General features: G+C 52.3%; 4 protein-coding genes across 4 annotated transcripts; 1 reads left to right on the top strand and 3 right to left on the bottom strand.

The window, feature by feature from the left end:
• Positions 1-593: 593 nt before the first annotated feature.
• VTN00DRAFT_6781 (uncharacterized protein) lies at positions 594-2,477 on the top strand (the record flags this gene model as incomplete). Its single annotated transcript, XM_069433455.1, has 2 exons — positions 594-1,379; positions 1,443-2,477. The coding sequence occupies 2 exons, from the start codon at positions 594-596 to the stop codon at positions 2,475-2,477; spliced, it is 1,821 nt and encodes a 606-aa protein (XP_069286835.1).
• Positions 2,478-4,211: 1,734 nt separating this feature from the next.
• Positions 4,212-5,604, bottom strand: VTN00DRAFT_6782 (uncharacterized protein; the record flags this gene model as incomplete). The annotated part of the gene is made up of 6 exons (XM_069433456.1): positions 4,212-4,449; positions 4,567-4,604; positions 4,707-4,852; positions 4,910-5,037; positions 5,129-5,306; positions 5,451-5,604. The coding sequence occupies 6 exons, from the start codon at positions 5,602-5,604 to the stop codon at positions 4,212-4,214; spliced, it is 882 nt and encodes a 293-aa protein (XP_069286836.1).
• Positions 5,605-9,355: 3,751 nt separating this feature from the next.
• On the bottom strand, positions 9,356-12,025 carry VTN00DRAFT_6783 (uncharacterized protein; the record flags this gene model as incomplete). The annotated part of the gene is made up of 5 exons (XM_069433457.1): positions 9,356-9,721; positions 9,803-10,878; positions 10,936-11,652; positions 11,741-11,859; positions 11,961-12,025. The coding sequence occupies 5 exons, from the start codon at positions 12,023-12,025 to the stop codon at positions 9,356-9,358; spliced, it is 2,343 nt and encodes a 780-aa protein (XP_069286837.1).
• Positions 12,026-13,051: 1,026 nt separating this feature from the next.
• Positions 13,052-16,002, bottom strand: VTN00DRAFT_6784 (uncharacterized protein; the record flags this gene model as incomplete). Its single annotated transcript, XM_069433458.1, has 6 exons — positions 13,052-13,069; positions 13,129-14,904; positions 14,971-15,626; positions 15,707-15,764; positions 15,862-15,877; positions 15,995-16,002. 6 exons carry the CDS (start codon positions 16,000-16,002, stop codon positions 13,052-13,054), a joined length of 2,532 nt encoding a protein of 843 aa, XP_069286838.1.
• Between the last annotated feature and the right edge of the window lie 37 nt (positions 16,003-16,039).

Raw genomic sequence — 16,039 nt, forward strand, 5'->3', positions numbered from 1 at the left:
GTGACCTATCAAAGTGTCCGGGTACCCTCCAATAGCTTCAACATCACATGCTTTTAGATCAGCAATCTACCAAGCCACCGGAACAGGGGGAGGGGGTAACAGAGGATATGGCAACCTAGTGTATATCAGATATCTGTGTGCCTCAGGCACCACCACGTGACCGCGCGCGGACGCGTCGACGCAAGCGAGAACGTCTCGATGGACGAACGCATCGCTCGTCGACAACTTCTCGCTTGCTCCTCCGTCTCGACCGTCCGCTCCATGTCGTCCGTCGCTGGCTGTCCGTCGTTTGCCTCTCCTCTTCACTCCTTTGCTTGCGTGGTCCTCAGACCTAGAACACCAGACTCCACCAGGGCCACGCGGGTGCGTCCGCTTCTGCTGTGGAGCAACGGTCGCTGGAGCTCGTGCCATTTCAACGCCCGCCCGCTTTACGCGCAGACGTCAACAGTCGTGGGCTGACGACCAGACACTCGAGCTGCGTCTGGGAAACAGAGACCCCGCTTTGGCCATTATTTCCGCGCCGCTCACCCGTGGCAGCTGTGCAACCCTCGGCGCCGCATATACCTTGGGGAAAAGCTGCCCGCCGGGTGGTGATGCCCGCTCTCCAGGCCAGTGCCGGCTCTGTCTCGGTCAACCGCTGCAGCATCCACGCCTGCCTGGGTGAACAGGCTCTGGACAAAATTGGAGATCGCCCAACGGCCATGTACACGCCACCGCCACTCGCGCAGCCGCCAGCTGCATCTTCAACGTCCATCCTGCGCGACTCTGTGCGCGCGGATGAGCCCAACCCGCGTCCTGCCGCGTCAGAGACTCATCGCGACATGGCCCTGGCCGACAGCAGTGCGAGCACGGTGTCGGGTAGCCGCCGCGCCGTTGGCGCCCCTGCGTCTTGTGTGTCCCAGCCCACTGTGATATCAACGTCCTCGGGAGCGAGCACAGACGCGCTTCAGATATCGTCAAGCGATCTCTCACATTCGACGTCCACAGACATGGCCACCGCAGACCTGACGCCGCTCACATCGACCTCGACCTTGTCGACAGGGTTCAGCAGTCAGGGGCGCTCGACGGTGAGTGAGCCACACGTCCCTGCGGAACCCGCGACGCGGACAATAGACACAGATGCGCAGAGTGCGGTTTCTGTGCCATTGGCCTCCGACGTGAAGAGCAATGGCTCGTTGTCGACATCGGTCCCTGACAGTCCGTCCAACGCGACGACTCCGCGGGTTGAACCGGTCCAGGGCCAGAAGAGAACCGCAGCTGGCGAGGTTAAGCCCTCGTCATATGGCGCGGCGCCGCAGAGTCCAGGCAGCAACGGTTTCGCTGCAAGAGGCCGCTCTAGGACCATGAGCATAGGCTCAAACGGGAGCAGGATAGCGGAGGTACGTTGATATTTCAACGGACACACTGTCTGCGGTTATGTGACTAACATGCGGTCGTTTCAGCTCTCTGCTCATCTTCGTGCACGCCTGTCGTATGCAGCGGCGAAGGTCGAGAGAAGCTGGCAATCGCGTGGAGGCGATGATAGAGACCAATCGCGGTCACAGCAGAGCATGTCACCCACCTCGACGACATCTACCATTCGAGACTCAAAGCGCTCTTTTGGCTCCCCGCGGACAGAGATGTCAAGGAGTGAGCGGCAGTTCTACAGTGGTTCTCCAGAGAGCTTTGCAACATCTGCGCCAGATTTGTTTACCCCGCACCATTCCAACTCCCTGAATGGCTGGACGCGGATAGCCCCGGGCAGTCCAATGGACCTCACGTCTCCTATTCGGTCCACAGCCTCCCGTTCGAGCGTGCCTCCACCGCAAACCGCACCTTCGGACAGGCCTAGACTCGCACCACCTGTGGATATAGTATCCAGCAGTGGAAGCACCAGTCGCCGTCGTTCGAACCCCAATGGAACCTCTCTAGCCTCGAGCTACGATCCCTATCCTCGCCATCGCCGCCACTTCTCCCAACAGGAGCTCCGGGCGTCGAACACGGCCGGTTCAAATGGGATCCTAGTCCCTGGTACCCCGCCTCTTCAAAATTCACGTCTCCAGTCCGGTTCCAATTACTTAACCCCTTCCATCACAAGTAACATGCCTCCGAAGGAACGCACGCCGTCCCAGAATGCCTTGATGGAGCAAGATGCGATCGAGACCTTGCTCTTCATGTCCAGTCCGGAGAACTCAGGGTACCATCCCGGCTCTCGACCAAGACACACAAACCTGAGCACGAGTATTGAAGCACAGGCGGGGTTTGGGCTGAATGGGATGGGTACGGGGACCCAGAGTTCTCAGGGAAGCGAACATAATCCGCCACGGAGGGTTAGTTTTGCCGATGTGGAGGACGTCGCTTCTGTTTATGCTTCTGGTTCACGGCACAACAGCACGGCTGGACTCGAGGCCCAGGCAGGAGACGAAATCGACCGGATGCTGGACCAGATGGACAGTGACAATGACGATGAAAGGCATTATTATGACTCACGTCGTTGAATGCTGGTCGACGAGACTACGGAAGGGATAAAAGTTTCGGGGAAGCATTGATTTCTACCGACGGCTGAGTACAATGACGCCTACAGACTCTTGATATCCATCATGACTCTACAGAGGGACCACGGAACCTTGTTGCTTTTCCGGTACTGGCTGCTTTTGGGGTCCGTATATAGCGCATCGTGCATCGGGCGTTTGTTTGCATGGACAGCATGAACATTACACCGTTAAATAACGGTTCCACGATCCTCTCTTCATTTCCTGGCGTTGGTTGCATGGGTCTTCATTTGTTGTTTTTGATCATGGCAGGCCTGGTTAAAATTTGACGCAAGTGCACGTGAACTCGGGAGCGATTTCGCTCCCTCTTTTTGATTGACATGTATATTATGAGATTAGATGACTGTTGACAGATTACATTATTGCATGTTTGCAAACGCTTGAGGTCATGAATCGTATATAAACGGATATTCTTGAAGTTCGAAGTTTTGGTTATCGTTTATCGGTGAATTGAATTGACGTTGGCAAAAAAAAAGGGACGGAGAGATTATACGCTACTCCGTCCATGCATCCTTGAACCTGGCATGAAGTTAAATAAAGACCCTGTTCCCCATGCGCGACTCGGACAGGCATACCCCGGTCTCTCCCCGCATATGGTGGGTCTGCTGGAGCTCGGGCAAACCCCGCGGTGTCGGGTCTCGACAGATGAGACGAAGTATCTCAGAACCTGGCTGGAGAGGATGTCATGTTGTACTACTCCTGTGTGACGACCTCGATCCTCGGGTAACTCGGAACTGTATAACGAAGCGTTTGCACCGCATCGTAAGCGTTGTTAAAGCAGGTTACCTACCTATTTATTTAGGCTGATCCAGTGTCTCAATTCTCCGTGGTCTCTCTTCTGTGCGACATTCACCTCTCTTCTCTTCTTTACCTTTCATCTCTAGCCCAGATGACCAGTGAACCTGATGACTTCATACAGTAGTGCTAACGCATAAAAAATCAGACAGGTACTGATCTGGACTTTCTCTCTTTTGTCCTTTTTCACCTCTGTCTTGTCTCATCTTATTCCCTGTCCACCAGGTCTAGTAGCTCTGAGGTCTCAGCGGAGTAGATTTCTTTTCGGTTTCGTTTTGTATTTCTGTCTACTTGGCATCTGGTATCTGGCATCTGGTCCTGTGTGATAATCTATCTCCATACTCATATAACATGAAGGGATTGATATCGCTATCACTACCGACTGACTCTTATCTTCATTCTCTTTGTCGACCTAACTCAGCTTAGTCTCCATCCCAGACTCCGTCGCCATCTCAGACTCCTCCAAGTCCACTTACCAACACAAATCTCAATCAAGACGGAAGAAAAAACATCTCAACAGAACACGACCAAAAAAACGTGGAAGGTGAAACAAACTGGAATACCTCTTCATAATTATTATTATCTTCTCAATTTAAAGTGTGCCGCGGGTGTGATGTAGCGTATCTATGCGCAGATTCACCACACCACACCACGCAACTCTTTCAGCTACTACTATCTGTCTACCTGAGTATGTGCAAAGAACATGTCTCAAATCACTATGTATTATATTATATGTAACACATCCATCTGTATGTGCATATGTCCATATATATATATATAGCATTCCGCACAAGCAGATATCAAACAAACCACACAAGCTTCAAAAAGTATTCCAGCGCAGGCATAAACATGTCAACAAACATATACTTCTAAATATGCATGATTTTACCGCGCCAGATACCCTCCATCAACGGCCAGCACGTGGCCTGTCACCCACGACGCGTCCGGCGACGCCAGGAACACCGCGCCGCCCGCGATGTCGTCGGGCGTGCCGAGGCGCGGGCCGAACGGGTGCGACGCGATGAGGTTTTGGTGCACCTGGGCCGCGCGCTCGGACTGCGGGTTCGTGATCCAGTCGATCATGGAGCTGTCGGTAAAGCCGGGGGCGAGGGCGTTGACGTGGCTGTTTTGTTCGTCAGTATGTTGGCTTGGTTTGGTGATTTATGGGCGGGGGGTTGGTTTGGGGGGGGGGGGATCGGGAAAGGGGAGGGATTGGTTGGATGAAGGGGGAGAAACGTACATTCTATCAGCGGCGTATTCGAGGGCGACGGTTCTGGTCTGTACAGGTTATGTAGAGGTTAGTATAATATTCAAATGTTTAATCTAAGCATATTCCCAATTCAATTGCTCCACTGGACAGACTGGGAAAAGGCGACCTACCAAGTTGACAACGCCTCCCTTGGAGGCGGAGTATTCTCCCGCGGTGGCCTGTCCAACCATGCCAATGATAGACGCCGTGTTGATGATCCAGCCGCGGTCGCCGCTCGGGTGCGGCTCTTGTTCCAGCATCTGGGCTGTTGCATACTCTAGAGAAGCAGTTAGCGGGGTCGTTTGCAATAACTATATTGAGTATGAAAACGTACTGCATCCGAGCCAGACACCCTTCAGATTGACGGCTATGATCTTGTCAAACGCGCTCTCTGGGATCTGGTGGGTCCGCATGCCCGGCGGGTGCAGGCCGTTGAATGCGATTCCGGCGTTGTTGACCATGCTAGAAGATGGATGTCTCAGTTATCGCTGCTCACCGTGTACACCAAATACGAACAGGAAACATGGGGGCGAAGGGAAGTCTGCAGGCATACATGTCAAGTCTTCCAAACTCTCTAACGGCCTCCTGGACGATATTCTCCACCTCCGCGGAGACCGTCACGTCGACCTTGACAAACACGGCTCGGTTGGACGACTTTGGGCCGGCCGCGGCCGGGTAGAGGTCGTTGATGACTTCGTGCGTGGGCCTGCCATCGTGGTCCTGGGGCTTGACTGTCGTGTCTGTTCGTTAGAATATCTCTTCCATGTTGTAGATTGCAACCGGTCTGGATCGAGCATCCTGCAAAGCAGGTATACACGTATGCGTTCAAACACAAGACACAAGCGAAATATAAGAAAGGACAAAGTCCGACATACGTCCAGCCTCTGGCCTCAGGTCACCACAGACAACATACGCGCCCTCAGACGCATATCGGATCGCAATGGCACGTCCAATGCCCCCGGCGGCTCCCGTGACGATGGCGACCTTGTCCTGCAGGCGACTGCCCACGCTGGAACCGTTGCTAGCCATTGGGGATCCTGGTTAGTTAATTGACAATATGGAAGGTATCGTGAATAGGCTTGCTCGTAAAAGGTAGAGAAGTTGCAAGTTGGTAGTTGTAACCCAGGAAGCAGGACGGGTCTTGACTTTTAAGGAGGATAAGAACAGATCAACTAAACTCACCTCGAAGCAAAAAGGATCCGTCTAGACCCAGAGGTAGGAACCCAAGAAGCTTAGGTTGCAAATAGCAGGTTGACTCCATCTGATGGCAGCTATCAAGATAGCCCTGGATCGACGACGCCAAACACACCGCTATACCAACTGCCGAGCTCATTTGCTGTCGAGGCACGACGGAGAGCTGCCAAGTGGGGTGACGGCCTCAGATGCCGACCAGGATAGAACGTTTTAACCCCGAGATCCACTTGGAGATACGCCAAGGCGTTTGAGGAACGATGATCAACGGCCATCGTTGCTGTCCGTCAGTAGATGTACCGAGGCTGCCCGCGAGACGCGAGCTGTCAATGCTTCGATGTTAGTACGGTTTGGGATAAGGTGTCGGGAGGACCTCGGGACTCTATCCGTCACTTCTACCGGCGTTTCAACACCCTTGATTCTCGTATCCTGGCGACAGCTGTCAAGATTGCTTCAAACAACAAATCTTGAAGAGCCAAAATTTGGTCCTTCCAACCTTGGATGTTTTCTGCTGCTGCCTCGCCCCTCTTCGAGCCTTAACAACTCACTGATACCTACCTAGGTACCTAATTGGCGACATTGACACTGTATACAGTCACTCTTCTGTTAACGGAAAACTGCCACAAGCTAACTTCCTCGGACCTGGCGTTGTGTTGATTTCCCTTGGTCTATCAAATCTATACCTGGTTCTCGATCTACAACATGGGAAATATTACATCAGGACCTCCAGTGTCATTGGGCTAGAAAGGAACAGACACGTCTATGTTAACTTACCTGATCTTCCGGACGATCCTTTCAAGAGATTCTTCAATGACTCAGGGAAATAAGTAGCCGGACTTCAAGGGCGCATTGTCTTTGACTGGACACTGCCGGATAGAGGAACACGAAGGGCCAGACAGCTCGTGCAGAAAGTTCTCTGAAACCTCTTCCCAGACACAAAAGCTATCAATATCAAGCCTCATTTATTGACTTTTGGGAATGCTTCCTTCTCAGATCATGACCAATAACAGCTTTCGGCATACCTATTTATCGTACCATAGATGACACGAAGATCCTGGATTTCCCCACGGACAGTACATCGAAAGAAACGGGATATTCCGTTTTGTGAAGGATCCGATCTAGATGGTCCTCCGCCAGCACGATAATACAGATGCCCATCGGCGGTGCACAGATTGTGAAAGGGAAGTTCATTCTTTCCAATTCAAAAAGGGAGAAGATATGCATGTTTGAGATCAACACAGTGGATTTTAGCATGGTGAACAAATAGATCTTATGAGATGCTCAAGCCACATTGGGGTTCAGCACATGAATTCATCCAGACGAAACTTCCTGTAGTGGGAGTCAAAAAATAAAGAAACAATTGCAGTCGAAAAAAAAGGCCTTGCATATAGTTCATTGTCTCTGTCAAAGAACAGAACCAAAAGATCGTATTCCCCGGGACGATGTTTTACCACAGGTGTATCTCCATCAGACTTACTTCTGCTTTGGCAGTCCTATACTGCCAATCCAAAATGAGAAATGAAACCCTAAGCAAAGAAAAAGAACAAAAGGCCCCAGAGTACCTATTTACTCCGTCACCAACTATCTTCGATGTATTTGATATTATACCTAAATCTGCAATATGGCGTGCCTCGACCTCCTAGTCCTCATCATACCAGCCGCTCACGTAATGATAGCGGGGGTTAGCAGCTACTCCTTGTAAGTCCAAACCTTCTTTGTTTTAGAAAAAAAGAAAAAGAAAAGAAAAAGAAAAGAAAAAAGCTGGCCTCTTGTAAGTCTCGCTACTTGCCGCCATCGTATTTCTTCCCTTCCAATCCACCACTCGATTGCCCTAGCCGGAATATGATGCATAACCAACCATTCATCATCAATCTCTTCGTCGAACGGATCAAGAACGCCGAGTATTTCACGTGCTCCAACGATACTGAATGCCACAACATCACTCCCTAATCGACTGGTGTCGATGACTGCCATTCGGACATTCTCATTGTACAGAGGGAGAGCCCAGCTCTCCGCCTTTTCCTGTTCGGTGAAAACAGAAATGAAGGGCTATCTTGATGGTTATTCCAGTCTAATCGCGGCCGGATGGCAGAAATGATCAGGAGTCCTGGTCGGTGGTTAAATTGTCCATTGTCGCAGACCAAAAAACCAGGTCTGATCGTCGTACGTCACGCGGCAGCAATCGTACTGGATGCGGTAGAATCGTCGAGGGAGTTGGTCCGGATCAGCTCGTAGCCTGTCCATAAGTGACTTGTTTCTGTTCCTGTTGGTTTCAGAAGGGTGTATGCCTAGGGTACATAGATATCTATTATTAGACAAGGAGTAATAATAAAGGACACAAGTAGCAGCAGCCACGCGTAGATTCTCTAGGATTAGCACAGTAACAGCGGGAGAGAAAAGCCGCCTGCTAATTTTTTTTATACTTCTAGAAGCTAGTATGGCATTTTTGAAGGGGAAAATGGAGAAATTAAGAGCCATATAAAGGATGTATATACTCACCTTACTGGCTCCAGGTGTTGCAGCACATTGATAAGAGGATTGGAGCAAAATCCCAGCAAAGGGGCATGTGATTAAGGAGCGTTGCAATGCATACCAATACCTACCTGACACGTCACAAGGTTATATCGCATTCAAGGCACTGCTCTCATATAGTAGTAGTAGATGACTTGCGTAGTCTCTTGCTAAACAGGAGGAGGACCAAAGGTGGTTTGCTTTGCTTCATACCCCCCCCCCCCTCCCCAACCACATTACTATTGGCTTCGCTGCTAAGCATGTGGTCGCGTTCCATTCAATAGGGTATATCTATCTGTAGGCTAAACATAAAGAGACACGCCGGACGTAGATGGCACAGCTGAAAGTTCATTATTATTATCCCGCAATTACTTCCTTATCACAGCACTCCTGGAAGATCGGAATCTATCTGACACACAGATCATGAAAGGTCTACATTACATGATAAATAAATATGTACCATTCGACTACATAGATACATCAAGGGCTCAGGCCCTGTCTTCTGACTACTAAGGTTAGGTAGGTAGGTGCTGTATATTCCTACCTATACTAGACTAGAATACAATAGCACAGATACTGTACCCAGAGGGAATAAAAAAGGCAAGCAAGACCAGGTCATACCAAGATTAAGTAATCTACTAATTACCTTGTAACAAAACAACCCACTCCTGAAATTTGGTTAAGGTTTTGAAGCCCCCTGTCTGTCTGTCCCAGCACAGTTTATTATTAATTTACTCCCACAAAGAAAGATGAAATTATACATGAAAACCATAAAACACAGAAAGAGAAACGGAAACGGAAAACGGCAAATGAAATCGTAAAGTCAACAAAACACGATTAATTATTCTTCGCTTCGCTTCTTTTTTCTCTCATTCCATGATACATTTGAAAAAAAATTTTTCCATCCATCCCATCAGATAGGAATAGGGACAAGAAGGCTAGGGTAAGTAAGATACAAGATACATAAAATAAAAATAAAATCAAACATCAACTGCTACCGCTTATTGCAGGCAGAACAAAGCAAACATCATCCTAGCACATGCCCATCATAAACTCCCATCATATGTCTATATCCCACCTATTCAATCCCCCAAGAATCATCCACCTCCGCAACGTCATAATCAACTTCGTGATTCCCGCCATACTTCCCGGCGGAGGACGCGCCATGCTCGCCATCGCCCGTGTTGCCCATGACGGCGTCTTCCTCCATCCCCTCCTTCTTAGCTTCGGCGGCAGCGTCCGCACCTCCGCTTCCGCCTGCGGATGTGGTGGGCGGGGTGGGCTGAGGCGGGTTGGCGACCCACGAGAACTCGACTTTCCCGACAGAAGGGATGTACGTGGGGCCGTACATGAGCTTTTCGGCGATGTAGCGGTCCTTGAAGGTGACGATTTGGGAGTCGGGCCGGTCGGGATTTGGTTCGATGGATTCGTATTCGCCGATTCCCTTGATAACCATTAGCATATCTATCACCAGAAAAGGATGTAGAGACGAAGCGAATAGATGGGATAGAAAAGGGTGACTCACAATCAGGTACGCCCTCAACGCCTCGTCCTTCTCGGAATTAAACTCCACACCCGAGACAGCAACCCTCTTCGGCCGGTTATCCAGCCTCAAAACACCTCCGCGCCCCCGGAACGGTGCTCCTCGTCCGCGATATCCTCCCCGGAGTGAGAACGACGGGTCATACCCGCGACCTCGCGGCGGCATGTAGCCACCCCGACCGCGGTACCCGGGCCAGCCTCCTCTTCCACGGCCACGATAGGACGGCCCTGACTCAGCGGCGTTGGGGTCGATACCAAGACTCTTCGCTTCAGCTTCGAGAGCTGCGAGCTGCGCCCGGAGCTGTTTCGTCTGCTGGCTGACGTTGCTGTCGTCTGCAGCAGGAGAAACGGATTTTTCTTCTTTATGGCCATTCGTTTGCCCTTCTTGCCCAAGATCAACACCGCGGGCCTCCTCCTTGAGCGCACCCTTTTCAGCCAGTTTCTGCATCAACTTGGCCTTCTCCTCCTGCTGTTTCTTCAGGAGCTCTTCCCGCTGCCGTTCCAGCGCTTGCCTGGCCTCCTCGGTCTCCTTGCGCTTCCGCATCTTTTCCTCGTACGCTCTCTGCGCCTCAGCCTGCTGCCTCTCGAACTCTTCCTTGTCGAATGGGGCGCCCGACGGTGTTGCCGATGGCGCCCGCTGCTGCCCACCGTTCGTCTCCGGCTTGTTAGATGGTTTATACCAGTAGACCTTGACGAAGCGGTTGTCGAAGATGACCTTGGGACTGGACCACGCCCGCTTGGCCGACGCGTAGCTGTCGTATTTCACCAGGGCAAGGTGCTTGTACGGCTGCATCGTAACTTCAACGATATTCCCGTACTGGGAGAAGAAATCCCGCACCGTCTGCTCATCAAACTTGTCCTCCGGGATCTGCTCGACCACGATCGTAGTGATCGACCGATCCTCGTTAGGCCCTGCAAGAGAGAATTCGGCTCGACCACGCCCTCGGGGAGCAGGACCACCTCTGCCCCGTCCTCGGCCGCGACCTCTGTCAGCTCCTCTCGATGCACCATCCGCGTCTCTCTGGACATCCAGGATGCTCGCGTTTGTCGGATCATACTCTATCTCCACATTAGCATCTATCATGGACGAGAGAAATAGAGATGTAGAATCCTTACCATCATCCTTCGACGGTACAACCACAGAATCCTGCCCATGCTGATACGGACAGGTGGCCCCCAAGTAACAAATACCCTGTGTCTCGTAGAGCGGACACCGCTGCGAGCTCTTGGCCGGCAGTTCACCCGGCCGTTGTTGACCGGGGTTACCACCCGGAGGCGGAACAGGCAAAGGCAGACCCGGCATCTGCGGGAACCCCATCGTCTGCAGCGCCAGCATCGCCGTCATGGGATCGTTCTGGTCGAACGGAGGAAAGCCCGCAGGCATGCCGGGAAACCCACCAGGCGGCGCAGGGAACTGAGAGGTTGGAGGAGCGGGCTGATATCCATCTCTACCGCCATTACCCATCCTGCCGTTCCCGCGCCCTCTTCGCGGGGTCTTGAAGGCCCGGTTGTTGTAATGTGGATCTCCTCCTTGCTCCTGATCTCCCTGGAACCCTTCATTGTACGAGCGCTTCCTGGAATAATTCGCGCCGTCGAACCCCCCCATAGGCTGTGAAGGTGCACCAACGGGGGGCACATAGGAAGGAGGCGCATGCGAAGGCCCGAGCGGAGGGTTGAACGGAAGAGGCTGCTGAACAGCGGGCGCGCCTTGCGGCGGCTGGGCAGTCGGAGCGTGAGCCTGAGCTGGAGGTCGCTGAGGTTGAGGGGCAGGCGGCGCAGGCTCCTGCTTGGGACCGAACGTAGCGAATATCTCATCGACGAACTTGACGGTATCTGTAATTGACGTTTGCATCAGCAATTGTACATCCCACGAGATCGAGCTCTATGAGACAAAGCCCCGGAGAATTCACGGTCGACTAACGTTCTTTCAAGAAATCTTCCAAATTCTCTATCGACGCCCTCCTGATCTCATCATCTGGAGCATCCGACCTGATCAGAGCGAGGACATAGTCCGCAAGCACGTCGGAGTCGGCGTCTGAGCTGTTTCACCAGAAGTCAGCCACCTTCATCTCTCCTCATACATATAGAACATATGACAAAGGGAAAGCTCGGTGTGGATGCGATTGGATAGAAAAACATACATATCCTCTAACTTCCTCACCACCCACTTTTTCACCTCCGCCGCTTCCTCCTCCGTGAACTGCATGTCTGATTTTAATGCGCTCTGCTCTCCCTCCCGCTGTTCCTTTCAATAAAAAACAGTCAAACGATATATCTCAAGGGCCGCGTGAACCGTAACCGTAAGACAAGCTGTCCGGGGAAGAAGCTCGATTCGAAGCTCCGGTGGAGAAAAAAGCGAATTACTCTTAACTTTAGCGCCGCAATTCCGTGATAAGAAAAAAAAGAAACGGGGACAGGTTCGTTTCAAAGGAGACGGTATGACCGTTCAGAAGTCACAGGTAAGAGTGCGGGACAGGACGGCGATAGCGAATTCAGCAGCAGAGGGAGGGTCAGGCCATGGCTGGGACGATGGGAAAGCTCTGCAGCTTCGAGGCCCGACACTTCGACCTGGGGAAACGCGAGGATCGCAAACCGAGCGGACGCGGCGTTACAAGCCCGGATCACGTGATCGACACTCATCCATCATGCAGACGCAAACATACAGTCCAGACTGCAGAAACCGGTTATGTCCTGTTGTACACATTCCACTGAGTTGCCGTTCTTCTAATGTTTCATTTACAGGCTTACAATCGATGATAAATATTGAAGAGCAACATATATTTTCATGTTCAACCTAATGAACTAATAGCAAAGAAAAAATAAATGAAACTGCACACGTTTCGTTAACATGACAAAAGGGGGAAAAACAGAGCCGTTCAAATGCTCCCACTTCTTTATTCTACTTCATTCTAGGTATTTGAAATCCGAGCATGATCGAATCCGAGCCGGATAGGAGATTGGAGACGAGAGGTGGATTTTTTTTTCGGTGGTAAGGGATGATCTGGAAGGACTTGAACGACCCTAGGAAGATGGGTTGCACATTTACCGTTTACCCCGAGGTTCTCATACAAACATTGTCGATAAGAGTCGTCTGAATCGTGATCATAAACCCATCTCGCCAATTTTTTTTTGTACTTCGCTAACCTTGGCCTTCTCTTTGGTTCGTCACACTCGTAATAGTTGGATTCCAGATATCGTCGGGGGAAAATCTATCCGGCTCGCATTTAATTGTTTACAGCTTGTCATAGTACTGTAGATATTGTTAGCATAAATCCTTTGATCTCTAACGGTGAAAGGAGTGAAACTTACGTTGTCGTAGCCCGGAACCTGCTCCTTGAGACCCTTGCGCTTACGCATCTCAGTAACGATCTGACCAGGCTTAGTGGTGGGGTCAAGAGGCGATCCACCAGGCAGAATCTGCCAGTGGTCGAAGACGGACTGAGGGAAGGCCTGGCCACCGGTGGCGGAACGGAGATCAGCAGTGAAGCCGAAGGACTCGTTGACAGGCAGGTAGGCCTTGACGGTGTACAGAGGAGTTCCGGGTCTCTGCTCCTCGGTGTAGACGTGACCACGGCGGCGGGTGAGGACACCGTAGATACCACCCATGGCGCTCTCGGGCACCTGGATCTCGACGTTGAAGACGGGCTCGAGGATGCCAGGGTCACCAAGGAGGGTGGCGGCGTACAGGACACGACGAGCAGTGGGGATGATCTGACCACCACCACGGTGGATGGCATCAGCGTGCAGGGTGACATCCATGATGTTGAAGCGGATGGCGCGCATCGGCTCCTCACCAATAGGACCCTCACGGGTGGCCCACTGGAAACCAGAGACGAAGGAGTCCTTGATTTCGTTCAGGTACTGGACGGCCTTGGTCTGGTCAACCAGCAGGTTGGCACCGCTGCCGTCAGGACCGAAGGTCCAGATCTTACGGGCATCGGTGACATCCCAGCCGTAGTCGTCGGCGAGGATACGAGCACGGGCCTTGAAGTCGTCACGAGGGTTGATCTTGCCGCTCTCGATGGCACGGCAGACCTCCTCATCCAGAGGCTGAGCAACAACGTACAGACGGTTGTGCTTGTTGGGGGACTTGGACAGGGCAGTCATGCTGGACTCGGAGCCGACAGTCTCACGGTACGAGACGACAGGGTCAGAGACACGGAGAGGGACACCAGCGTGGTCCTCCTCGAGATCCTTCAGGCAAATCTCCAGGTGAAGCTCACCGGCACCGGCGACGACGTGCTCACCAGACTCGGAGATGTAGGTCAGGACACAGGGGTCGGACTTGGACAGACGCTTGAGACCTTCGACCAGCTTGGGCAGGTCGTTGGCGTTCTTGACCTCGACGGACCGCTGCACGACAGGAGAGACAGAGAACTTCATGACCTTCAGGTTGTGGGCTGTCTCGGAGGTGGTGATGGTACCAGACTTGAGCAGGAACTGGTCGACACCAACCAGACCCAGGATGTTACCAGCAGGAACATCCTCGATGGGCTCGATGAAACGACCCATCATGAGAATAGTACGCTGGATAGCCTTGATGAACAGGTCCTCCTTCTTGCCAGGGGTGTAGTTAGGACCCTGGATGCGGACCTTCATACCAGACTTGACGGTACCAGCGAAGACACGACCGAAAGCGTAGAAACGACCCTTGTCGGAAGTCGGCACCATCTTGGAAACGTACAGCATGAGAGGAGCCTTGGGGTCACAGTCACGGATACCAATGCAGACGTCATCGTCAGGGGGACCCTCGTACAGAGTCTCGGCACGGTACTTCTGGGCAGTGACGGGGGAAGGCAGGTGGAGGACGATCATCTCCAGCAGGGCATCAGCAGCGGGCAGGAACTTGCGCATGACAACCTTGAGAAGAGGCTTGCCCTCGAGCTCCTTCTCCTCGCTGCTGAGCTTGATTTCAAGCTTCTCAATGAGGGTAGCAATCTCATCCTTCTTGGAGTGGGTGATGGCGTTGAAGATCTTGAAGATGGGGTCCAGGATGAACTGGTTGAAGGCACGCTCGAGCTGCTTGCCCTCGAACTCAGGGTTCTTGGTCCACTTCTTGGTCTTGGGGTTGAAGAAGTTGTCACCCTATATCATATTTGTCAGCACCGGGAAATGTTTTCCAAACGCGGACGTGTAGAGAAAGATACTTACCCAGAGACGCTCCATCATCTTGTTGCGGTCAACACCGAACTTCTTGGCGTACTTGACGGCGAACTGGCGGACAGTGAAGGCCCAGCCGTGAAGACCGGAACCGAAAGCGACGGTGCCCTTGTCGGGGTAGACCTGGACATCACCCAGAGCCTTGTCGAAGTAGGTCGAGATGATGACGTTGACCGACTCGACGGTACGGGCGAAGGACTGGTAGAGGTCCTCCTTGGAGACCTGCAGCTCAAGCATGGCACGGTCGACCTTGTTGATGATGCAGACCGGCTTGATACGCTCACCCAGAGCCTGGCGCAGGACAGTCTCGGTCTGGACACAGACACCAGAGACACAGTCGACGACGACCAGGGCACCGTCGGTGACACGGAGAGCAGCAGTGACCTCAGACGAGAAGTCAACGTGACCCGGGGAGTCGATCAGGTTGACCAAGAACTCGTTACCATCGACCTTCTGGGGGATGTCCTTGAGGTCCTCCTCGTCGTTCAGCTTGGCGTACAGGGAGATAGCGGTCGACTTGATGGTAATGCATCTGTCCTGCTCATCCTGACGGGTATCGGTGAAACGAGTCTCTCCTGCCTTGGCGGCCGAAATGATACCGGCACGCTGGACGAGAGAGTCGGTCAGGGTAGACTTTCCGTGATCGACTGTAGAAAGACACCAGAGCCGTCAGGATCGTGATTCCCACAAGTACAGGCGGGAAAAAAAATGCAGATGAAATACATACCGTGAGCGATAACGGACATGTTCCGGATGTTAGCCGGACGGTCCATAAGGGACCGGATCTACTCATTGTCAGTTGATGCTGTTGGCGCTGCTGCAAGAAAAAAAACGCCCGCTGGAGGTTGACCCCTCCAACCGAGCGCGGGACGAAAAACGAACCTCCTCGATGGTGAAGCTGTAAGAAAACGCGACCGATCAGTAACCGATTCCATCGTCGCATGGCCCAGCAGACACGCAGAAACAGAAGAAGCATAAGAAAAAAAGATAGGTAGACGGGGGGTGTAGGACTTACTTGACCATCTTGACGGCTTTTTCTCAGAGACGAGCCCTAGAGGCG

Source organism: Thermoascus crustaceus (assembly GCF_041956765.1).
Source record: "Thermoascus crustaceus strain CBS 181.67 unplaced genomic scaffold VTN00scaffold_4, whole genome shotgun sequence".
In the NCBI taxonomy this organism is placed as follows: domain Eukaryota; kingdom Fungi; phylum Ascomycota; class Eurotiomycetes; order Eurotiales; family Thermoascaceae; genus Thermoascus; species Thermoascus crustaceus.